General features: G+C 40.1%; 2 protein-coding genes and 1 long non-coding RNA gene across 8 annotated transcripts in view; 2 read left to right on the top strand and 1 right to left on the bottom strand.

Moving 5' to 3' along the window:
- Positions 1 to 4986, top strand: part of ASAH1 (N-acylsphingosine amidohydrolase 1) — a 15734-nt gene extending 10748 nt beyond the window's left edge. Inside the window, exons 9-14 of one of the 2 annotated variants that reach the window (XM_083833528.1) lie at positions 1008 to 1062; positions 1275 to 1356; positions 1936 to 2067; positions 2283 to 2406; positions 2905 to 2961; positions 4142 to 4986. In XM_083833528.1, the coding sequence (XP_083689654.1) occupies positions 1008 to 1062; positions 1275 to 1356; positions 1936 to 2067; positions 2283 to 2406; positions 2905 to 2961; positions 4142 to 4231 (540 nt within the window). In that variant the 3' untranslated portion in view covers positions 4232 to 4986. Of the gene's footprint in view, positions 1 to 1007; positions 1063 to 1274; positions 1357 to 1935; positions 2068 to 2282; positions 2440 to 2904; positions 2962 to 4108 lie in introns of both variants that reach the window. The other variant, XM_083833529.1, reaches the window with a different exon arrangement.
- The window catches only part of LOC310898434, a 24106-nt gene extending 10561 nt beyond the window's left edge, over positions 1 to 13545 (bottom strand). The window contains exons 1-3 of one of the 2 annotated variants that reach the window (XR_014583295.1): positions 10790 to 12074; positions 6805 to 6942; positions 4992 to 5117 (exon numbers count right to left, since the gene is read on the bottom strand). This is a non-coding gene — a long non-coding RNA (uncharacterized lncRNA). Of the gene's footprint in view, positions 1 to 4991; positions 5118 to 6804; positions 6943 to 10789; positions 12075 to 13145 lie in introns of those variants that run through there. The other variant, XR_014583294.1, reaches the window with a different exon arrangement.
- On the top strand, positions 12223 to 24748 carry LOC310898427 (general transcription factor IIE subunit 1-like). Of its 4 annotated transcripts, none has more exons than XM_083833527.1 (5): positions 12223 to 12576; positions 16853 to 17314; positions 18605 to 18806; positions 19298 to 19524; positions 19912 to 24748. In XM_083833527.1, the coding sequence occupies exons 2-5, from the start codon at positions 16867 to 16869 to the stop codon at positions 20301 to 20303; spliced, it is 1269 nt and encodes a 422-aa protein (XP_083689653.1). In that variant the 5' UTR covers positions 12223 to 12576; positions 16853 to 16866; the 3' UTR covers positions 20304 to 24748. The 4 variants fall into 4 exon arrangements, with proteins under 4 accessions (XP_083689653.1, XP_083689652.1, XP_083689651.1 ...); XM_083833526.1 differs by having other exon boundaries at positions 12224 to 12563; XM_083833525.1 differs by having other exon boundaries at positions 12224 to 12587.

Below are 24748 nucleotides of genomic sequence, written 5' to 3'. Positions count from 1 at the left end.
GCTGAAAGGAAACAATGCTGCACTGTTCCATCTAAAAGAATTTGGGCTAAATAGAATGCGTTTGGACAATCCCTAAAAATGTGTTGAATTCTGAACATACAAATGAGAATGAATATAAAGTGCTGAAGTGGTTGTTGTTTCTTACTAGCAAATGGAAGGACAGTGCTGTGATCCCACAGGTGAAACCACATAGTTGTGCTGTTTCAGTTCTCTAATTCTTCTTGGAAAAGTGCAATCCTGTTTCCTCCTTCTTCTTTTTTTCTTAAATCTGGGTTTTATCTAGACCTTAAAACCGGCAGCAGGGAACTTGAGCAGGGTCTCTGGCTTACCGCAGCTCCTCCTTTTCTACATCCTCTGCCTTTATCCTCTGTTACAGTTGGCTCTTTTCATAGTAGAGCATTGGCATTGCATCAATTTATTCTTGTCTTCTGATCTCAGTAAATAGACAAGATTATATTCTGAAAATGATTCAATATGGCTGAATTCCACTTTCCTCTGAAAGAAACACTACTGGGAGAGGTCTGGGATGTGAGTCTGAATTGTGTGTTGCAAGTAGTGCACGTTGAATTATGTGCAGCTGCATGCCCGTATGAACAGCAGCAACATGGCAGGGTTCACTTAGCATAGGCACTTAAAATTCTGCCTTCAAACTAGAACAGTATTTGGAGATCTGAGAAGGAAGTACAGCAAGGGGAGGAAAATGGGTGATTCAGTCATACAACATGGAGAAAAACGGCCAGAGGCTTGACTTGCTTAGCAGTCCAGCAAACTACACGTACATGCTATGCTAGGTCAGGAAATCACAAATGATCATTTCTACTTCCTCAAGCAGATACTAATGAGGTTCTTCTCCACATAGGCTTGGTCTTGCAGCTCTTTACTCAGTGGGGAATAGTCTAACGGACAAGAAGCTCAATTGGCATGTAAATTGCAACATTGCCTTTTGTTTGTTACTGATACTGATGGGTTGGTGACAGATGGAGGCTGATTTGTTTAATGCTTTTCAGGATTTGTTCACTCTGACAATGAACGAGCGTTTCAGTCTGGATGGTGGCTATGTTGGTGAGTAACGCTGAGTTGGTGAGTAATTCTTCCATTGTTTCAGTACAAGTTTTCCAGACCTCGGACATAGCAGTTACCTTTAACAGTCACACAAATAACGAAAAGATTCGAGACGAGTAGGATAAAACACAGTTCATTTTAAAGGCTGGGGAAGTTAGAATAGCACAAGTGAAACTTTTGAAAAATATATTGTAACCAGTGATATTTTTCAGGTATCTTTGAGTGGTTTCTTGGGAGAAGAGATGGTATGTGGATGGGCTTTCTTACCAGAGCAGTACTAGAGAATGCTACAAGGTATTACTTTTTTCCATGTAAATGTTTTACTACTTTACCCTGTTTTGCTCCTGACTGGCATGAATACTGTAGATACCTGTTTAGTATCTAATGATATTGATATCTTCCTAGAAGCCTGCACATTAAATAGTCCTGGTTTTGCTGGTATTCTGGTGGTGGGGAAGACTTCTAAAATTGTTTTCTTGGACTTTTTTTTCCCCTAATGAAGCTACTGGTGTCTGAATGTGTAACAGCATTCTGCATCAAAACACATCCAACAGGTAACAGTATGTGATGGGAAGTAAACAGAAACAAAGCTCCCATGTAGTAAATGATTTAGGTGGAATGTAACAGTACTATAGCACGTCTTCATTTTGTTCATTTTTAAAGTAGAGAATGTGCAAAGGACACCTTGCAGCAAGTATGAACTGAGTGGAGAAGCTTTACTTAAGTGTGTTCCTTCACTGTGATACAATCTCTCACCCAGTACATGAAAGGGGAAGAAAGGTGTACTCAAACTTTTCCTGAGTCTGTGAAACTTCTTCACTACTTGAACCATTTATAGCCTTTAGTAGTCCAACACCACTTTGTTATTTGCAGCTACCAGGATGCAAAAGAGAAACTGGCAAAAACAAGACTGCTGGCTCCGGCTTACTTTATACTGGGTGGAAAAAATTCTGGAGAAGGCTGTGTGATAACTCGTTCCAGGACAGCTGCTCTGGATATCTGGGAGTGAGTATGCTTGACCTAATAGCTGACTCCTCTTTCCAGAAGAGGACAGATTCCACCAGTAATTGTTGCATGTTTTTGTCTTGACTTTTGTCGCATAAGAACTCAGTCCTTTAGCATCATTGAAATATATCTGTAGTGAGCCAAAAAATCTTCCAGTTTTGTAGTTAGAGTGTATAGTAAGAGAAGCAAAACACAAATGTGTACTTCTTTTCCAGCCTTGATATAAAGAAGGGCACATGGTATGTGCTAGAAACAAACTATGATCGCTGGAAGCCTCCGCTGATCTTGGATAATCGTAGAACACCTGCAATGAAGTGCTTGAACCAGACAACGCAAGAGGTAAACATCCTCCAAATACCTAACCTTGCTATTGTGAAACTCTTATCCTGATCTGATATCTAGGGCATTTGGAAGCACAGCTGTAATGACAGAAGTAGCTAATGGCTTTGTGACAATTCGTCTACACTTCTGGATAATACAATACCAGGTGACTCTTCACATGTTTGTTTTTTAGATGCAGGCTTTCTCTTACTCTAGGTGGGTTTCCTACAAGCATTTTCTGCTGCTGCATATGCAAGGAGATAAACCAGGAGATACTTTGAGTAATATTGTTTCGTCTCTTCACTAGTTTGCTACCTGACAATGTGTTTTGACTTTCACACTGACACTCAAATTTCCCATGCAGTACTGAAATCTAGTCTGCACAAGTCCTTGCAGTATTTATGTATTCTTAAAGCTTTATCCTACTAAGTAAGCAGTCAAAAACAGTACAGTTCAGAGCATTTACACAGTGTTTAGGTGAATAGTCATTAACATCAATGTATTACTTTCTTTCAGAACATCTCCTTACCAACTATTTATGATGTTCTCTCTACAAAGCCTGTCCTCAATAAGGTAATGCTTCTATTTTTGCCCAAAGGTTAGAGCAGGGGGGTGAAAGGGGCAACAGACCAGGAAGTACTGCATTTCTAAAGTGGAGGTCACAGTGGTACATTGTTTTTACCACACTGACAGGTTGTAGGAGGGCTAAATTTGTACTGTAAATGAAGTTTAAGGTATTAAAAGTGAAGCTAGAATTTAAATGTTAAAAATAAACCCGGTCTACCTTCTAAAAGCCTTTAATGGCAGCCGCCCACAAGATTTCCGCTTGATAATTTCCTTTCAAAATAAGCTTGCTGAAGGTTTGCTCATCCTGAGCCCAACTAAAACTAGATCATCAGGAGAACAGAGTAACTCTACTGGAAAGACAGAGCAAAAAGCAAAAGGGAGAAGGGGCATGGAGTTGTACAGGAAGGTTTCCTGCATGTATATGATTCAGGTGCATTGTCCTTCACTGCGTGAGAAGGGAAGTAAGAGAATGCAACTTATTAAGTTCACTTCAATTCTGCCTCTCCTTCCCCCTAGTATATATTCACAATGCTCAGTGGTGGATTTTGAGAGGGTGAATAGGTTGCTAGGTGAAAATACACAGGTACAAACAAAAAAAAAATCCAAGTTACTTTTGAAACAACTGTTTTCCAGAGGCCCTACAGCTTTAAAGCCCTGCATAGCCTGGCCCACTTCTTTATAGCTGACTCTGGTTTGAGGCAGCTTTTGCACTGCAGACATCTAAAGAATCCTTCCAGTCTGAATTGTTCCATGTTGAATCTGAAGGCATATCGTAGATTAAGTTAATACACCTCATTGTTTAGGCATACTACAGGCACATTCTTCTTGCAACAGAAGATGTTTTAGTTGGAATTTGAGGTTTTGGTGGGGTTTTTGTTGTTGATGTTCTTGTGTTTTGTTTTGTTTTTTTTAAAGACTAAAGTGGTGTGGTGGTAGTGGTTGGTTTTTTTTTTTTGAATGACAAGTTACTATATTTAGTAGAGGCAGCATTCTTGGCTGCAAACAAACTACTTACACTACATGTTGTTGACTTGGTGAACAGATCTCGAGATTAGACTAAGGCAATCAGTTAAATAAGATAAGCGCGCATTTTATTTGAACTGTTCAGCTAGTATCTGGTACTTTTTTTGTTTTAACTAATTCCTCTAATGAGGCTTTTTTTTCCTTCTTCCCACCTGTTTATTAGCTGACGGTGTGCACAACACTGATGGAGGTGTATAATGGTCATACAGAGACTTACCTGCGGGAATGCCCAGATCCCTGTAGTCCTTGGTAGTCCTGTACCTTTCCTGTGTTGGAAGCTGCTTGTCTGAAATGGAGGCCCTCCAAGGAAAAAATACTCCTGGAAAAAAAGATTCCTCAGCCTAACTCCTTTCTTCAGCAATCTAATGGCTCTGTAGAAATGTCAATGAGCTTCTAACAGTGGAAGGACCCTATCTTGCATTGGACCTTCCTGCTTTCTGCTCAGCAGTTTCGCTGGCAAGAAACATATGATAATGTATATCTGTTTTGATTTCAGCTGTTTCTGCAAAAGGAGTTCAGCAGTTAGCTCTAGATCTCTTCAGTCTTGACAGTAGTCTGGTTGGGGGGTTGTTTGGTAGTTTTGTTTGTCGTTTTGTTTTTGTTTTTTTTTTTTTCGTTTTGTTTGTTTGTTTTAATTGAAGTACTTCTAAAGCACAAATGAGTTAAAATGGCACCTACCAAGCTTGAAAAGAATTGTGTATTAAAAGGCCATCTGTGATGATATCGTTATGTTATTCTTTCCTAAGCACTCAGGATGAATAGATACTGTTCTGGTCTGGTATGATGGTATGTCTAAGATGCCCTGTTACGACTTCTTGGCAGGTTCTTTTATATCTATTCACAGAAGCAAGCACTTGCAGAAATACCTAAAACTAGATCTGAGCCTAAAACGTCTGTTCATCGATTTGTAGATCTCTAGCTGAAGTTCTTTCTTGGCCTGTTAACAGATATATATTTTTAATACATATTTCTGTTGTTTAAAAAAATAAAATAAATACTAATACAATACATACTCTGAAGAACTTCTTTCGTAGGCCACAGTACACATGCATCCATTTCATACCTCACTGGAAGTCGTCAGGTATATTACATGTCACAGGTCCTTCAGAAACAGGGAGAAGTAAAGGCACCTTCATATCCTAGGAAGCAGATAGTGTAGAAGGCAATACTTTTATCTATGTCAGTAGGTCATTTCTGGGCCTAGTTATAAAACACAATGCCAACTCTTGTTTTATAATACACAAAGAGGAAACACTGGAGAGTAAGCATAGGGGCCTGTACAGGTGTTGGTTCATGGGTAGCACTTTAACCACCCTAGGAAAGAGATGCTATTCATATTTTACTTGATAGTAGAGCCATGAATTTAAAATTGCCACCAGCATAAAGGAAGTGTTTGCTGTCTCTCTTTGGTATCTCCAGACTATCTTGCATAAGGCATTCTGCCTACCTACAGTGTTCAAGTTGATGACATCCACTCATGACTGGATTCTTGATAACCAAGATATTCAAAACAGTAAATGTGTATTGCAGAAGTTTGGAACAGTGGATAATAGTGACTTTACTGTTTGGAACAGAAGGCTAAATTATTAAAGTCTAGTAATTTATATATTACTAAATATATATATATTAGTATTTAGTAATTGCAACCAACACTAAGGAGTCTACAGAAGAAGAAACAAACAGCCCATAAATTTGAGATAGTCACCTTTCATCCAAGTTGACTGGCTAAGTTATACTTAGTATTGTTTCCTTTTCTGAAAGTATTTAACTTTTAGTCATCCCTTGTTTCAGGAACCAGGTTACCAGCTAATAGCGAAGTTGGTTCTAATAAGCTTTCCCTTCATCAACACTGGAAGAAGTGGAGATGAAAGTAATGATAATTATTAGCCAACTAGCTTTAGCATCTGCTATGTTAGGAAACATGGCTTCTTGTTGAAAAAAAATGAATGTCCTAGGCCTTATGAAAAATGTCTGTAGTAGAGCAAGAAGCAAATCAAAGGGATGTAAACTAGTGGCACAGTAACACCATACAGAAATCAGCATCCTACTATTTAAACTGACCTTAAAAACAAAAGGGTGACGCTAGTTGTGTATCTAATTTTTTTTCCAGCTAACATAAGCAAGCAGAAGCATGTTAGCATGATTGTACTACCAGAGTCTATTTTCAATCTGACTCGGGAATGTTGAACCTATGCAAGGTAAAATCATATTTTAGTTTAGGGGAAGAAAACAACACGTGATGTAAAATGGAGTTTCTGGGTCAGATGATTCATATAAAACATCCCAAGTCAAATGTTGCAGTCAGTACCACGAAGTCACGATACTGCTGAGTTCGCACCTTAATCTGGTAAGGGGTTGTTCAGATTTATTTGGAATTAGTTGCATAACAGGCATAATCAAATTACTTTGCCATTTAAAAATAAGCGGTAAGTTTACTTGCTTAATTAGCCCTGTCCCACTTTAGAGTATGTGGAGCAAGGCAATGTAGACTATTCACAGTCATTAACTAATGTGCTCCTGGCATGTCCCTTGTGCAAGAGAATCTACCTTTCTACACTGGAAATTGCTTTACAATTGCAAAAGTATAGCCAAATCTTGTGGAAGTCTATCCAGAGACCCAATAAATACATCTGCTATTGACAAAACCAATCAAAGCTATTAAAAAAAAAAAAGACAAGTATGTCTTGCTATGTCTGCCTTAATATATAAAGTGATTAGTGCGATTAACTGCTGATTGGTTTAACCATCACCTGTTGATGCTGAAAGCATCAAGGATCTGTTTGTTTTTAAGTTTAAATAAGGTTCTGCTTAGAAATCATTACTTGCATTTGCTCAGTTTCCTGCTTCTCTTTCAGGAGCAGCATGCATTTCATTCGGAGTACAAGAGACTCACACAGCTTTCCTAGGTCTGATGTAAAAATCACAAGACTTCTTTTGCCAGAGAGCAGGAAGCAGTCCAAGCCACTGGCCCATTATATTAGGATATTTAGAGAGAGAGAAAAAAAAAAGAGAGATGATGTAAGCAACAAGACAAACTTATTTTTAACTGCTATTGTTATATGAAGAGTAGCTTCAGTATTTTAGCTTCCAGCAGATTTTTGTCGTTATTGTAAATATAAAAAAGTTAATTCAGTGCTTCATTAAATAAGGCATTACAAGAAACAAAGCATTTGTTTGGACATTGGCATTTGAATGCAAAGAAAATTTTTCAAGAAAATTTTCACCTCTAAATCTGAGAAAGCCATGCAGTGAAGATTGTGCCATCTCAGGGGAAGAAAGAATGACATCTCCCACTCAAAAAAGCAAAACATGGGCAGCGAGTGAGAACAGGAAAATGAAGGAAAGGAATTTTCACCCAAACCAAGCCAAGGTTTTGGGACACACATGAGACTGAGTTTGCTTTTGAGTCAGTTACAAGTTAAGGCTCTGTTCAGAAGCAAAACTCCAGAGCAATGCCCACAGATGTCATGGAAAACACCTGCAAGGAAAGAACAAGATTAGCAGAAAACAAGTTGGAGCAAGCAGGCATGATGGGGAGGGCACTGACAGAGCAGCAGAGACCTCAACCCTAAAATCCCCCTCCTTCCCAGCACACTTGTCCCACCTTCACCCAAACAGCTCCTCAGGCTACAGGTGGAAGGAGAAAAATAAATGCAAACAAAAAAGCTTGGATTTCACCTTAGTGGTAACAGCAGGCAAACGACCTGCTAATGCTGAGGCTCATCAGCTGTTCTGGTTTTGGAGGACCAGAAATGGTGGTGAGAAAGGAATGCCCAAGCTCACCAAGCAGCAAAACCTCACATCCTTTGCACCAGAAGAACAAGATTAGCCAGAAAGAATAATGCTCCATCAGAACAGTAGCAGAAACCACAGTTTGCCTTGGGAAGAAATCTCCAGATATTTACGTATTTTATAAAAAGCTCCCTTTGGCTGTCCGAAGGGTCTGGAAACACAACATGCAAATTGGCCAAAACTGTGACCAGGAAGTAAGCAGACCATGCAGTCGTTCACTCTTAAGTCTGCCTACCAGTTGTTCAGAGCGCTATATCTTGCAGTATCCAAGATTTTCAAGATCCTTTTTAGCTCAGTCTGTTCCCACACTGTTACTTAAAAGAGATGAAATTAATTATAAAGGAGTTGGTTTGCTTACATACTGAGTACCAGGAGCCGTTCGCTCAGGCCATTTTCTGCACTACAGTGAATCAGATCTGAATTATATTAATTGTATATAGGACAACCTCTCTCACTCTAATTTGTTTTGCAAAGTTTGTTCTCTTAGCTCAAGGGTTATGCGTGAGCGTAAGAAGAATCCTAGTAGTAAGACTGCCTCTGACAGGTATGCTGTGTTTAAGATAACTCCAGCCATTAGGTTTGCTCAGGGCTTTCCACTTGCAGAGTTTTGTCTTTCTTCTGATCCTGCTAAGCTTTCTCCATTACGCAGACACCTGATGTAGAAAAATAATAATAATAATAATAATAATTCCTAGGCTTTTCCCTCTTTATACTTTAATGAAAATGGTTCTTCTCTTTGAGAAATTTAAACGAAGAAAATAAATTGCTTATAGTAAAACAATAAAGCAATCAGAAGCACCGAGTTGTGACAGGGTGCTGGAATGCCACCTTGTTTTTACAGCGGACCATCCAGTACCTGGAGGTGCTGAGGTGAGACACGGCCCTTTCTCAGGCCACACCTACCACCCGGATCACACCAGCAGTTACACATAACTACTCAAAGGTTTCATTTGCATCAACTTAGTTCCTGAAATGCTACATCTGCATTCCTGCAAGAGGTGTACAGCCACGGAAGGCTGGAAACTGCTCTCCGAAGAAAGCCACATCCAGCTGCTGCAGAAGGCACAGGCGCCTTCCGTACGAACCGGGTGGGAGAAAGAAGCTGCCACTGGGATGGAGAGGGGGAGACAGAAAGAGGGAGGAGTAGGAGCCAGATGTCAAGAGATGACAGAGGAAAGAGAAGTAAAATTGAAGACAGGTAAGGGTGGCAGGCTATGAAGATCTAGGACTGTGGTATGTTTCTTTACTGACCCCACTGCTCCCAAAACTAAGAATTTTCGTGTTGTCATCTGAAACCCCAACCAAAATGCATCTCCCCACCCCAACAGCCTGTGTGGTTAGTAACTGCTGTCACCACATTTTTTCATGTATTTACATGCTGAGAGACAGTAGATCTAAAACTGACCCTCTAAGAAAAAACATGGAAGTTAAAAATGCGTATTACCACAAGCAACCATTCTTCAGACTTAAGAGCAGGGTAAGCTACGTGAAAAGAATACTAAGGCTGTAAGCAAGCTGTCCAGAGGTCAACAAGCGTGGCAGCCACTCACTCCCTTTCCTTTTTGGAAGGGATACCGTCTCTTTACTTGAGCCCAAGCTTCCTGTTACAGAAATCCCTTGCTTCATTCACTACCCAGGACAGGCTGTGATGAACGAGGATAGCGGAAAGGCTCATGCTTTGTTCCGGTTTTCAAACAGTAAATAAATAATGCTTTGCAAGAGAAGGGATGGTATTGCAGACAGACAAATGTAAGCAACTACTGAGACAGGTGAATTCTCTCCCTATTTCTGCCCCGTGCTGCAATGGCAACCCAGCAGGCTGGGAGAGTACCCGCTCTGTCACACTGAGGGCTGTGTTTAGGAAGTACCCATTGCAACTGCAGCCAAGACTGAGGGAGCTGTAGTGCAATCACACAGAGTAATTATACACAAAATATATCCTAAATCCTATCCTACAAAATATATCCTAGATTTTTACAGCCGAGCTAAAGCGCTCAAAGTTCCACGAGGAACACAGGCACGATAGCTTCTGTCTTTCTGGCTATCAGGAAGGTTATAACAGACTACTCTGAGGTCTATAGCCCTCAAACAAAGTTGATTTAGTTTAACACCTGCATGCCTTCAAGGATCAGGAGGAGTTAGGTAATATGGGGAGAGCACCACAGGAAAACAGATCAGAAGATGAATCATCTCAGTGCAGGCTTTGGATGGTTCACTAGACAAACGGGGCTCAGGGCCGCACACTGTTGAGAAGCGGTGCCTGCTGTGGTGGCACAGGCAGAGACTGCAAAAGGGGGCAGCACAGGGGAAGAGCGATGTGATTGTGCAACCGATAGCCCTGCATGTACAGGGGAGCAGGTTACATACTTAACCCCGAAGTTTTCACATTTCATAGAGCTCAAACGTATGTAGATGGCGAGCAGTTTCGTTCTGCAAACTGAGGGAGGTTTGGCTATCCACTGGCATAGAGAAATAGGAGAGAGCAGAACGTAGCTTCCCCATGCCTTTCAGGGCAAAGGCAGAGGAACACGAGTTGGAACAAAAGAGGACAAAAAAAGCATCCTACAACAGCTCCCATTTGCCCAAGGTGCACATCACAACCTGCCACAAGGCCGCCAACAGCCAAGTAAAACATACTGCATTTGCTCTGTGAGGATCTTGATCACACTTTTGCTCCGCACATTTAATTTCCTCCTTCAGCCTCTGACCAGGCTCCCTGTTTACGTCTCCCATCTAAGACTACTTGGCTGACTCTCTGCCTCCTTTTCCTCAAGTAGCCTGCAAATGCAGCGCAGTGCCCATGCCATTCAAGCTCAACCTCAGAGCCAGCCAAATGGGTTTGAAACGAAGCCAGATGACTTTGCCTAGCCCCATCTCAAGCTCCTGCTTTCAATAATGTCTTTATTGCACAACATCAACAACTTAACAGCATGAATCCTGCTTCCCACGGTCCTCACTGCCAGGGCTACACGCAGGCAGAAACACTTGCTCAAACCACTTTTTTTTTAATTTTACTTACAACTTTCACTCTGAGTGTTCATACCACAGGCAGCACAGCATGAGCCCACGCAGAATAATCTCCCGGCTACTATCCAGGCAGGCACAGGGCTGAGCAGTACCCCTGCCACACAGAGCTTTACCCCTGCCGTGAGGAGGCTAACTGTCCTTAGCCACCAGCCCTCTCCTTATCAGCCACGGCTTGCTCAGGTGCTTGTGGTTTCCTCTTTCTGAAAGCAGCGCTACCAGCCAGGCCATTGCACACCTTAAATTAAGAAGCTGTTTCATGTTTTCTTGTGATGTTTCCACACCTCCACACGCAGGCCAAGGACAGTCACATGAATAACAGCACTGAGGTTACATGGCACTTTCCCTGTAGAAAACACTCAGCGAGGAAACCCACAGGCATTATTCACTGTCAACCTTTCCCAGAGACTAAAATCAAGAGGTACCAGCGAGCAGTTGTGCAACTTTGCATTTTATAATGTACTATCATAACAAAGGAGCATGCTCAAGAACCACTACACAGAATGAGGTACACTTGCTTAACTGTTCCACGTGAACATTTTTAATTTGCAGTTGAGTATTTATGCCGATTACACTTGTATCAGCTAGATCATTTCCCTATTTAATGGAACAAAAAAGAGTAGGAATAGGATTTTTCGCAGCATAAGGCATAAAACTGACCCCTCTTATACTATTAATTGCAGGCAGGAGCAGGGCTAATCTCAGGGTTTTTTTACAGTCATCTGCTCCCCCAGTTTCTAAATCGCTGTGTCCTACAGGCTCAGACCTTTGAAATATTTTGAAATCTTAATTCTTGCTGCAGCTAATAATTTATGAGTTTTCATTTCTGGTATTGAGTATTTTTCAGAGGCACTGCCTTCTGCTAGCCACATTTATGGGCTCCAGCCACACAACTTGTCCAACGGAGACAAACTCCTGCGCTTTTGGGGCTCTCCATGCACCCAGCCAGTTGGAAAATCAGAGCTCCGGCAACAAAAGTACAATACATGTTATGACACAAACCATGTACCACATGGGACCAACCTCCACTGTGCACATATAAAAAAAATACATGAAAGACATAGATTTGAGGTCAAATATGATGATTACAGTTCTAAGAGAATTCACTCTTCAGCCCTGGACTGTACAGCGTCTGTCAGCCTTATTTTAGTGTTGTTTTTAACCACTGTTGTCTCACCCATAAAAGGAAATGAAAGGATCTATAATTTTATCTTCTAGAAAAATACAGTGAAGAAAAATATTTTTGTTTCTTCTGAAGACATAAACCACCTAAAAAGATGAACATGAAAAAATGTAAAAGCTAGAAAATAAAAAAATCTATTTTTTCTGAAAATGTTCAATTTTCCAGGTTTGTTTGATTATGAAAGCTTCTACACACAGATTATATAAATTACCTATGCTACATTTTTGTTTTGCAACAATAAAAAAGAGCTAATTATCGTGTTACTTTTAGTCCTCTAAAGTCATGCTAATGAAAACACTAATCAGAGATTGCAGTCACTTAAAATTTCAGCCCTGGTCTGTTGTAGGTGTATTTCATTGAGCAATAAGATTTGTAACTTTATTATGATGCAATGCGTATGAGGCAGAATTAAATCAGTTACTAATGAAATGTGATTTGGGGACTCTTGCTCCAGGTGGGTGATAATTAGGGCTTATCACAGATAGGTCTAGGAAAAGGCTGGGAAATACTTAAGCTTGTTTTGCAGCTACTTTCAGGTCTTAGGAAAGCAGTGATCTTTCCACAGCCTCAGCCTGAAGATTTCTGTGTATGCAGGACTGGTAACAATAAGGTTTTAAACTCAGTTGTAAATAATATGGTTATAGTAAGCCTGACAAAAGACTGCTTTAATTAATCTTTCTAGCTTAGTGTTTTTAAAGTGTAAGCTCTGATAAAAATAGTGATATGCATAGCTTGTTGGCTCAGACAACTCAAGTAACATGTTAATTAAGCAGCTGGCTTCAGATGAGCCCTGCAGAACTTGCTCTGTATGATGTCTGTTAACTTGAAATTCTGCTTTTGATAGTTGCTTGAGAACACAATAAGCAACTCAGAGTAGGTTTCCTAAAGCAGAAGGATGGTCCAAAAGGCAGTTCTCATATTCTCTCATAGATTAAGGTTTTAATAGCTCCATATTAACCATTAAACAGAAGGGCTGCTCTGACATCTAAAATAGTGAGTAATACTAAAAATATCAAATGTTATGGAAAGGTAGCTGCCACCCTCATAAAAATAAGTACTTCAAAAGCAGCTAAAAGTAGAAGGTAGACCATTATTTGTAAGATATCTTGTCAATACATGCTATCAACTGAAAATAAAAAATAAAATGTCTGTATGAGCAGCAAAATACCTTTCTTAATGGAGACTGCAGCTCAGATCTGGAGCAGATTCCTGCTTAAAGCCTTTTTGTGTTTGCAGAGAGCTGCTGCTTCTTTCTTTTCCTTTCCTTGACAAGGCTGGTCTCATGTTCTTCTTAAAGGAGAACTACTGCATGTGAACTGAAAACTACAACAGCATTTAAAAAACAGTAGTTCCCCTGAACTGCAAGACTCCAGACTGGAGTTGTAAGATGGGGAAACATAGCAAAATGCACTAGAGAATATAACCTCAGATATACCAAAACACTATAGAGAATGCTTCTTCTCCCCACATCTGTTCTAATTTTAAATAACTTTTAATACAAAATGAATACAGTTTGGGTTCTTTTGTAGCTTAAAAGAATGCTTCTTGATGGGTTTCTGTTTTCCATGCATGGTGTTTTTCCAAGCAAATTCAGCCATTTTTGTAAAAAAAAAAAAAAAAAAAAAAAGGCAAGCCACTTCCTTCTGTATTCAATCAAAGGTTTGCATATCTAAATTTCTATTGCAAATGAACAGTGAATTTATGGATTTGTTGTTTGAAAAATAAGTTTTCACTCTTCTCCAGGATATATTCACATTACTTACATTACATGTGGTTGGTGGTGGTTTTTCTGGTGTGTGTGTACTGGTTGGTTGGTTTGTTTGGTGGGCTTTTTTTTTTTTTTTTGGGGGGGGGGGCGGGGAGGTTCCCCTAAACAGTTTATATGGTTGTAAGACTCCAGACTTGAATAGCTTTTAACATTAAGGTGTTTGGAAGCACTTCAGTGCAATTCAGACTTTTTAGCACTTCAGAGTACTGTTTGCTTTAGAGATTCAAGTACCTAATGCAAGTCTGGGATAAGGAGTCATAGGAATTCATAAGCCAGCAAACACCAAGCTTACAGCTCAGGTTTGACTTCTTCTTTAATGATGTTATCTACTTATCCTGCTCCCTTTGAAGTGATTTTAATTCTGTTTGATTTAGGGTAAGAAAAAACAGTCGTGAGATCTGCTCCTAAGAGAAGTCCTTTAAGTGTCATGGTTCTGCCCCACATTAGTCGAGGAGTAGATACAAACAAGGTTTTGTTCTTTTATAGGGCCACAATCCAGTTGGCCTTTATTTAAAAAATAAAATAAAATCAGTAATACATGCAGAGGGCACCTGAGTCCTTTCTGAGATGCTAGCCCAGACTCATACACCTGGGGCACTGCACGACTGGTACCATATCCCATGAAGCTGCTGAGGCTGCCCTTGCCTCTCTTTGGCCCTAGTTCCAGAAATACCAGATGGCTGCTTTCTGTCGGGCACATAGTGGAGGTTACAGTGCCTCCTTTCTGTAGGGGATTAGCCAGCAACAGGCAAGGGCTCAGTGCTCTCCACAGCCTGAGGAGACTCAAAGACAGTTGAGGCTGGCCAAGGACACTCGCCTTCCCGCTGAATGTATGCCACTGCATAGAAAAAGAAAAAAAAAGTGAGGCTAGAAAGAGGGAGAGATAGGGTACTCTGTATACCCTTATCCTGACTTTAAAAGAAAGCAAGCAAGCCTACTGACCTCTAAGAACAAAAAGCCCTTGCTGCAGGTGGGGCAATGAAAATTGCCTGAGTGCAGCTGGGGCATGAAGATGGTAAAGTGACTTGAGGATAGCTGCTGTACTCAGTAACTTGTCATTCACTAGACCTGTGTATGTTTTTATCTGCCAGAAAATATAGTGGCAGCTTGAGGTTTCCATCAAGGAAAGAGGTGGAGATAAGATTACATTTGAAGTACTTGGCTGAAGTATATCCCTGTCCCACCACCAACACATCTGCACCCAGGTACACCATATTCTTGCTAGGGCTTGACTGGCAGCAAAAACAGGATTTAGCTTCTGGAGACACTCGGTTCAACAAAAGCTCAAGGTCCTGTGCTTTCCCACCTTGAAAAGGGAGTGTTATCATGTATTCAGCTACACTGCCCTGCTAGTATGTGAGAGTCAGATACACTGGTCAGTTGAACCTTTTTGGAGGATGAGAACGAAAGAGAAGGGAAAGAATGTAAGTGGAGAGAGAAGAAAAAAAATTGCTTTTTCCTTGAGGTTTTTATGAAAAATCATAAAAACATTCTTCTTACAGTCTATGGACTACTGGGGGAAGTGACTGACATTCCCAACGTCTCTCTCCTTACTAAGGTTAAATTTAACTCTTTTGGAACAGAAGATGTAAGTTAGATGAGACCTCAGGATGCCATCTGGCCCAACCCCTGCTCGTGGAACAGCTAACCTCAAAGCCAGGTCAGGATGCTCAAGCTCTTGTCCGGGTGAAGATTCAATCTCCTCCCTGAGCAGCCTATTGCAGTGCTCCCCAACTCTTCCTGTGGGGAAATTTAGGTCAGGGTGGTGCTGTTTCCTTCTGGGTTTCTAGCCTCAGACCAGCAGGATTATATAGATTTAATGAAAAGATAGTGCATCCCCTATAATGTAAGTTTAATCATGGCTTAACTACTAGGCTACTGCAAATAGTTTTGTTTGTTTCATAACTCAGATTTCTGTTGAAGGCTACCTGGAAGCTCTATGCAGCAACACACGATCACCTGGGCTTGAGAATGGTGCCCCTCAGCCGTGGATGCCAATGGCATCCAGTTGGTAGGTTGCCAGCCACTGGCAACCTACCATGCCATAACGTGCTGTCCCACCACCCACCTACCCACCTTCTGATCCAGCAGCAGCTCTACCAGCACCGTTTGGCCACACGCTGCGTGCCTCTCTGCAAAGCAGTCTGGCTAGAGGCCCTGATGTCAAAAATTACTGTAGGATTTTAATGTGCCTCAAACAAGGGAATGGGGATGTGACTTCATTGAAGCTTACCTTAATTTTTTTCTTCTCCCTCCACTCCTTACAAATAAGAAATGGTTAGGACAGTTGGACTTGAGAGACTAAAATTAGTTACATTCTAGTTAATGGGATTAGGAATTTATTGTTGCCGGAAGCTCTGTTTCTACAGGGTAGAAGAGTACCAAGGACCTAAATGTTCTGCTGCAAATGTTCCCCAGTGATTGGGTATGGTGGAAAACAAGGCTCAGCCTTGGACATCGTGCTGGGTGAGGGCAGTGCCAGACAAGATGGAGCTCCAAGTACTCCAGCTTTTCTAGGCCTTCGCTTGATTATCACAGCCAACAGAAAAAAAAGGCGTACTAAAAGGTGCTCAAACATCCCTTGTGGCTTTGTCACAAAAGGAGGTGTAATCACATCCATTTCACATTGTTGTAAATTAAACTAAAGATTTTTTACTTGACTTGTGTCCTGAGCTGTAATTTTTATGGCATATGATGTTCACTTCAGATCTTACTTGGCTGGCTTTGAATGAAAATGGATATGTATCTTCAGGAAGGCCTAGACATGAAGACATTGTCTTCTGTGAAAATTATTATGAAGTCTCTGTAATCTATTTTCCTAGACAGCTTTTTTTTTTTTGGTAGGTTGGTTGTTTTTACACAGGAGGACATGAATACTTCACGTGCAGTCACCTGTTCCATTTAATCACCTGAATTACCTAATCTCTGATATCTATTGATACCTCCCCATTCCCAGGTGCAGGTTAAGGATTTTATATTAACCTTGTTCAGTGAAGACTCTTGCAGAAGAGCAGCACAGCAAATGATGGTGAACTCTGAGAAAGGTTTACTACACCTCACATCCTTCTTGTTTATTGTACAACACTTCTCACTTCTCTTTCTGGCAGTGGTTCAACTCCTGATGGAAGAGCAAAGTGTTATCACCGAAGTCCCAGCAGCCTTAAAGCGCCTGGCCAAATACATGGTGCGTGGCTTCTATGGAGTAGAGTACTCCTTGGCCCTTGATGTGCTGATCCGCTACCCCTGCGTGAAAGAGGATGACTTGTTAGAGCTGCTGAAGTACGAACGCAAACAGCTGCGTACTGTTCTCAACACGCTCAAGGCAGACAAGTTTGTGAAGCTGCGCATGCGAGTTGAGACGGGCCCTAACGGGAAGAGCACAAGGCACAACTACTATTACATCAATTACAAGGTGCTGGTGGATGTGATAAAATACAAACTGGACCACATACGCCGGAAGATAGAAGCGGATGAGCGGGATTCGACTACCAGGTCCTCTTTTAAATGTCCGTCTTGCTCCAGCACCTACACGGACCTGGAAGTCAATCAGCTCTTTGATGTATTTACAGGTGTTTGATTATATTGCTTATTTGTTCTTATCTTGAAGAATAACAGTGATAACATGAAATTAGCTCCTGTGGGAACTTTGCATTGAAAGCAGGTTTGTTAGGATATACTTTTTTTTGCTGGTGGGAGCAGCGCCTGGGACAGGAGAAGCTGGGAGGTGAGGGTAAGAGGAAAAGCTCTCTTTGTAGAACAGGCCAAGCAAGAGGAAATAATAATCTTGAGTGTAAGAGGTGGGGTTGGGAATCTGATATAGGCCTAATCTTTTCTGGAACAAGACATTTAACCTGGGTTAAAATTACTCATCCAGCTTGTGAGTCCCCTTTCCTCAAATGGAAATGAAAACTGTACTCATTTTATTCTGTTCTGAGTTTGTTAGTTAATCTTTGTGTCTTCAGTCTTTCTGACGGAAGAGTTGGATAAAAGTTTGCAGCCACCTACTGCAATAAACAGTGCAGATCAGCAGCAGAGGAGAGGTGTCCTATCACTGCTGTCTGTACTGGAAACAGAGAATTTCAGGCTCCTTGCAGGGCAAAATGAGGCATCCATAGAAGACAAGGCATCAGAGCTCAGGGGGTTCTCTTCTCTAAAATCAAAATAACTAGAGAGCTCTCTTTCAAAATGAGTTAAAATGGCATCATATTGCAATATATTACTCTACAGCTACAGTGCTAACATCTGGGTCACAGCATCTAGAAAGGAAGACAGAGCCAGGGAAAATGAACAATACTTTATAATGACTAACTTGAAATTTCAAAGGTCAAATTAGTATACAGTCAGTTAGCAAACCATTGCTTTGCTCTCAGTGCAGGGACTGTGACAAGCTACTGAAATGCAAACATTTCAGTCGTGATTGTATTTTAATGGAATGTGTTACTTTAATTTTGAGACATAAATGTAGGTTTTAGCATATGTTTTGACCAAGTCTTTTTTGAACTTTAAACTTTGAACTAAAACCAACATAGGCTATTTATGCTTGCAAATGTCTTTTCTTACATTCATGCAAAAACATGAGATCAGAAAAGGAGGAAAAAAAAAAACCTTACTATCTAATGTTACTCCATATCTAGCCAACTTAATTTTTCCCCAATATAGGTATTTCTCTCTTGCATAGCAAGCATGTGAATAGTAGTCTTCAAAAACAAACAAAAATCTTGAACTTGAGTTCCTGTGGATGATATGAACAAATGCATAAAGTCTAGAAAGGTCAGAATATTTTGGAAACTGTCCAGGCTGTGGATTTAGCATGTTACTGCATCCTATGAATGTGATTTCCAATTTTGACAACATTGCAGAGACTTTCCGCTGCACTTACTGCAACACTGAAGTAGAGGAAGATGCTTCAGCGCTTCCTAAGAGAGATGCGCGGACCTTGCTAGCAAAATTCAATGAGCAGATTGAACCTATCTTTGCACTACTGCGTGAGACTGAAGATATTGTTCTGCCATATGACTTGCTGGAGCCTCAGCCAACAGAAATCCCAGGATTATCAGAAAGGTATAAACATAACTCTCTATCTCCTACTCAAAACAAAACCACCCAACAACTTCTCTGTTGTAAGATCTTTGAAATACCTTATCTGCAGGCTACTTTGACTTTGCTTTCTTCAGTAGCTACTGTACGTGACTATAAACTGCTTGAATTATCTATGGCATTCTAAATTATGCATTTATAGTCTTATTTTTGTTCCTTTTTTGTTTCAAGGAGTAATTTTCCAGACTTCTCCTTTGGCTAATATTGTTCATAGCCCTTCCTGTGCAGAAGTAATGCTACTCTAATAGTATGCTTCATCCAGAGATGCATTACTGAAGAAACTATACAAAAATCAATGGTTCAAAATCACATGCCTCTATTATGAGGTGATGGGGAATAAATTATTTTAAAATAGAGCAAATTTTTTAACGCTAGACAGCTAACAATTTTTTTTACTGGGAATTGGGGGTCTTGCTTGTATATAATCTCTCCAAAATGGATAACATTTCGTTCAGCTTTGATCAGGAGGTATGTTCAAGTGTGTTAGAACCCTGTGGCAGACCTGAAAAATGGGCCACCAGAAGTTCCTCGTTTGGCAACATGTATACTCAAAACTTAGTTATTGATGTCCAAGATTCTGAGCCCAAGAAGAAAAAGAGAGAAAAAGCAACTAAAGAGCAACCTATCTGGATGTCTCAGAGCACTGTGGAAGGAGCAGCAACAGTCACCAACAATACTGCTGGTAAGCTTTGAGCATTGGCAAATAATTCAGCAGCTTTACTACAATTAAATATAGATTTCTTATTGAAAACGTAATGAGCTTAGTTTAGAAATACAGAATAAGCCTTTAACTCTGGACCAGTGTCTACCAAAACCTAGTTTCTGAAAAATTATTCTTTAGGCTGGTTTAGATAGTGTTCCTAAAGCCACAAGTTAGCCACCCACTCCTGAAATGTTCTGGCTCTAACCATGTGGTACCAGTGCTATTAACTTCTAAAGCAGAAATACCTGCTCTTGAGAAAATTCTAAAGGAAGGGTTTAAAAAAGTAGAAAAGTAGAAAAAATATTTTCACAGGATGGCTGTGTGTAACTATAAAACTATTGATACCTCTACTGTATTATGTATTAGGAGTAAATGCTTCTGCAGAAACTGAAGAAAGTAATAAAGAAACTATCCCTGAGAACGAAATCATCAAGACTCTTCTGATCCATGAATCCAAGTCACTGTCTAGCACAGACTGTGCTCCTGTTGTCAAAAGCAAACCACCCGAATCAGGCAGTGACACTAGTGAGGCTGAAGATGCCAAGCACTCAAGAACAGCATTAACGAAAGTAGGAGGCAGCAACTTTGAACAAGAGGAGGAACAGGAAGCTCTAAATCCTGTTTTAATGGTAGCTGGTCAGCCTTACTCGTACAGTGAAGTTAGTGAAAATCCAGAGCTTGTATCTCTCATGACAACTGAAGAGAGAGAAGATTATATAAAGGTAGGACGAGAAGTGTTCCAGTCTGTCTTTGAATAAATACTATTATACTGAATATGCAAACGCATAGAGTGAGGAAGGTTTTCTTTTTAATTAAGACAAAATTAGTTTAAGTTCTGGTCTTAAATTTACCATTAATGGGTTAAATTTTGTTTGAATTCCTTGCTGTTATGCAAGATAGCACAACTAAATGCTACCTGTAGTAGCCAACTACAGTTTAGAATACTAGCATTGCAGTGAAAGTAACCCAAGTTACTGTGGGTTTTCTGTTGTCTTAATGCTTAGACTGTGTGAATGCTGTAATCAGGGGTTTTGGAGCATGAATCATTCCAGGATACAATGGAATACAATGATCTGATGAAAATAAAGTTTCAAAAGCAATGTCACAGTCTCTTAAGAAATCAATTATTGTACCTTTCTCCTAAAAGTAGCAGATAGTTCTGTAGCAAATATGAAACAAATTCCACCGTGATTTGGTTTCACTCTGTACCAGTGCATCCTATTGTTTTGTTGGGTCATTCACCATACAGATATACTGTTGTAACAAATGTTACAAAGCAACTTTCCTCTAAGCAAAGAGTTGCTACTAAATTTTGTTGGCTATACAAGAGAACCAGCTCTGGTATATTAACTCTCATCTTAATTACCTGAATACGTTGTACTTACTGCTTCACAGAACTGTTCCTAAAGTGATGAAGACTACAGTGGAATTCAGAATCTTGAATAGTCTCAGGAAAAGGGCTGTTCCCATTTCACAGATGACTCTCTTTCTTTACTGAAGGCTGTAGAGCAGGTGTGACCTGCAAGACAGCCATTTAGTCAGTCACCCCAGCAGCTGCCTTCCCAATTTTTTTCAACATGCCTATATTGAGCGGTGTACTACACTATTAATTTTGGTCCAGGTTGATAAGCAAGCAGTTTATCAACCAGAAAGCTATGTATGCTATGCTCAGAAGGAGTAGTCAGGTCTTCTCAGAAGGAGTAGTCACGCATTGGAACAGGTTGCCCAGGGAGGTGGTGGTGTCACCGTCCCTGGGGGTGTTCAAGGAAAGGTTGGACATGGTGCCTGGGGACATGGTTTAGTGGGTGACAGTGGTGGTAGGGGAGGGGTTGGACCAGATGATCTTGGAGGTCTTTTCCAGCCTTAATGATTCTATGAACTGGACTATATAGGAGTAGAAGATGCACCTTAAATCCTTTGCTAAATCTACTATTTTAGCAAGGAATAATGAAAACAATACATGACTACAACCTGAAGCACAATAGGTTCTGTCTGAACATCAGGAAATACTTCCTTACTATAAGGGTGGCTGAGCACTGGAACAGGTGGCCCAGAAACTGCAGAGTGCCAAATACGAGATATTTGAAAGCTGTCTGGATGTGATTCTGAGCAACTGGCTGTAGGTGGTCCTCCTTGAGCAAGGGAGCTGGACAATTTGGTCTCCAGCAGTACTTTTTAACCTCAGCCATTCTGGGATTCTGTAAAGAAATGGCGGAGAGAAATATGAACAAAGAAACGCTGAAAGTAGATGGATTAGTATAGAGAGAATTGACTTACACAGTGTCAGAGGTTGGGAGAATTGTGAGAGGCTTCCCTCTTCATGTGTCACTCTCATGACAGAGAAATACAACCACCATTGAAGTTTTTCTATTAAAAACTTTGTATCTTTAGCTCATTTGAAAGTAGTTGATGTTGATTATCTTTCTTCTGTCTCGTATGACTCACTAAATGGGGACTAGCTTGACATGCAGCCCAGCATCACATCACTTTGAGCAGTGAAACAAGTACAAGAGCTATTTCAATTTTGGTTAGGCTGCTTAAAAAAAAAAAAACACTCCGCCATGACAGAAGACTTTATACCCTCCCCCCAAGCTTACTAACAAAAACTAAGACAAATGCTGTTTCTGTATAGAAAGTTGATGTTATTTTGGAGTTGTAAAACAGTGTATTTTAGATGGACATTTTGTAACTAAGATTTCCTTAATCAATTACAGCTCACAGAACAGACACTATAATACAAGAGCCCTCTGCAATGTTATACACAAGTCACATATATATGTAATCAGTATACCATAAAGATATGAACTTTTAAAGAATTTGTTGCAAGTTAGCTTATTTCTTATGCTTGGTTACTATTACCTCTTTCTTTCCTCGACACATCATCTTCCTGATTTCCAGGGTTGTCACTGTGTTATGATGATCAGGGGGCTGCAGCACCTCTCCCGTGAAGACAGGCTGAGGGAGCTGGGGTGGTTCTACCTGGAGAAGAGAAAGCTCCAGGGAGACCTTACAGTGGCCTTCCACTGCCTAAAGAGGGCCTACAGGAAAGCTTAGGAGGGACTCTGTCAGGGCACGTAGTGATAGGACAAGGAGTAATGATTTTAGACTAAGAGGGTAGATTTAGATTAGATGTAAGGAAGAAATTCTTCACTCTGAGGGTGGTGAGGCACTGGCACAGGTTGCCCAGAGAAGGTGTGGGTGTCCCATCCCTGGAGGTGCTCAAGGCCACCATGCACAACCTGGTCTGGTGGGAGATGTCCCTGCACATGGCAGGGGGTTAGAACTAGATGGTCTTTAAGGTCCCTTCCAACCCAAGCCCTTCTATGATTTTTAGGGTCTTTACTATTTTCATCTTCTTCAACCACAAGGAGCATTCCTCAGTTCCATCCATGAAATTTGAAAACAGAGCATTTAATCCAGAAGCTGCAACTGAAGACTTTACTTCTGTGTTATACCAAGCTTCTTTATTGTCCCTGAAGGTGTTAGAACAAGATCCCCTGCAAAGAGCTGTCCTGAGTACAAAGACTTCTCTTTTAAAGACTTGTTCCCTGCTACACCCACCACCTGCAGTGACATCATTTCTACTGGCACGACCAAAGGTCAGAATTCAGTTCTCTAAGAGTATTATGAGGTACAGTGCTGGTGTTGAATATATCTAGGATAAGCACTCCTTTTTCTACCTTGTCTCATTCAAAATATTTAATCAATACTTCAGTAAGTCGACTTCCTTCCTTAATTTTGACACATATTATAGTAGACAGTTGTTCCTTAAGCATAATTTTATGCTTCAACATTAACTATCATAGCAATTTTAATCTAACACTGCCAACCACTGTCTCATTTCCAAAGCTACAATGGATTTTAAGCATATTTCTTCAACTGCAATTTGAATCCTTGTCCAAGCAAACCCAGTTGCACACCTGCACTATCCCTCAGTCTCAGTAAGAGTTCATAATTTTTTTACAGATTCCAAGCAAATACTACTGCATGACACGTTTTGGTGAAAATTTCATCACCAGAGGTAGGCCAAATCCATTAAAAGGTATTATTCATATACAGCATTCTTGAATTCTTGCCCTGGAATGACTTGGGTTCATTCTGTTTCTTGAGTTTAAAGTTTGTCTAACACATTAACCAAACTTTCGTCTTAAATAGAGCACAAATCTTCTTGTTCTATATATGTCCTCTTTGAAGTCTACTGATTCCTGTGTTAAGTTAGTGATTAAAAGCTTTCATTTTTGTTTCATTTTCATATTGTGACAACACAAACCTGTATTTCCCTTGTCCTCTGCATATAGTATCACCATGAGTTTGAAGCCTGAATAGTAAGTAAATGTTGCTGTTACAATCATACCTCTCTTCTCCAACCTGCCATTTCAAAATCCACTCTCAAAACCTGGGGAGAATCAAAAAATAAAATACACTATTCTATTCAAACTTCAGACTATTTCAGGCGTATTTAGGATTCATTATCACTAAAATGTCTCCTTTAGCATATAGCCGTATTATAGAACTAACTGAAACTGAATTTATGATGATTTCTTTTTTTATTTTAACTATTTTGAGAAAAGCTTTGCCCTAATTTAAGGTAAACAGGACCTCTACATTGGAACAGATACACTGAATAAGCTATATCATAAAACTAAGCTAGAAATAATGTTAGAAACTGATGCAAGCAGGAATATTAAAGAATAAAGTTTTTCTTCTGGTTTAGTTTTCTAATCTACTTTTCTACAATCTTAATTCTGCTTTTGCTACCAGACTTCATTAGTTGCTGACTTTACCCGTGTTTTTAACAGTAATTTCAATTGTAATTTCCTAAATTTCTTCCTTTCTACATGAAAAGCTTTCACAAGGTCAAATACTTTGGGAACAAATTCTAGAGATATTCAGCTGCAGCATTACATGCAAAAGGATACAAAATTTTTCAGCCAAGTTTATCCTCCTTCATGTTGAAAAGTGCAGAAGTGGAAATGTAGAAAAACAGATGGTTTGTGCAGTTAAGTACAAAAACAGGGTATCTACTTCACCTCAGAGCACTGTGCTGAAGAAGATTAATTCCACAGGACATGAACAGGAATATATATATATGCATACATTAAATATATATATTTAACAGGCCAGCTATACTTAGGCTTTAAGGCGATAAAGAGATACATACTGTATCTACAAGTCTTATTTGTGGATGGAGAAACTTCATGGG

The sequence above is a fragment of the Anser anser genome (assembly GCF_964211835.1).
Source record: "Anser anser genome assembly, chromosome: 4".
NCBI lineage: Eukaryota > Metazoa > Chordata > Aves > Anseriformes > Anatidae > Anser > Anser anser.
Note: the sequence above shows the minus strand (reverse complement) of the source record. Positions and strands in the feature narration are given on the sequence as shown.

Excerpts from the sequence above, each read along its gene's own strand:
- LOC310898427 (XM_083833524.1), top strand. Across the intron at positions 18,807-19,297 it reads ATCCCAGGATTATCAGAAAG|CTTTGATCAGGAGGTATGTT; the intron begins GTATAAACATAA and ends CATTTCGTTCAG. Across the intron at positions 19,525-19,911 it reads AGTCACCAACAATACTGCTG|GAGTAAATGCTTCTGCAGAA; the intron begins GTAAGCTTTGAG and ends ATTATGTATTAG.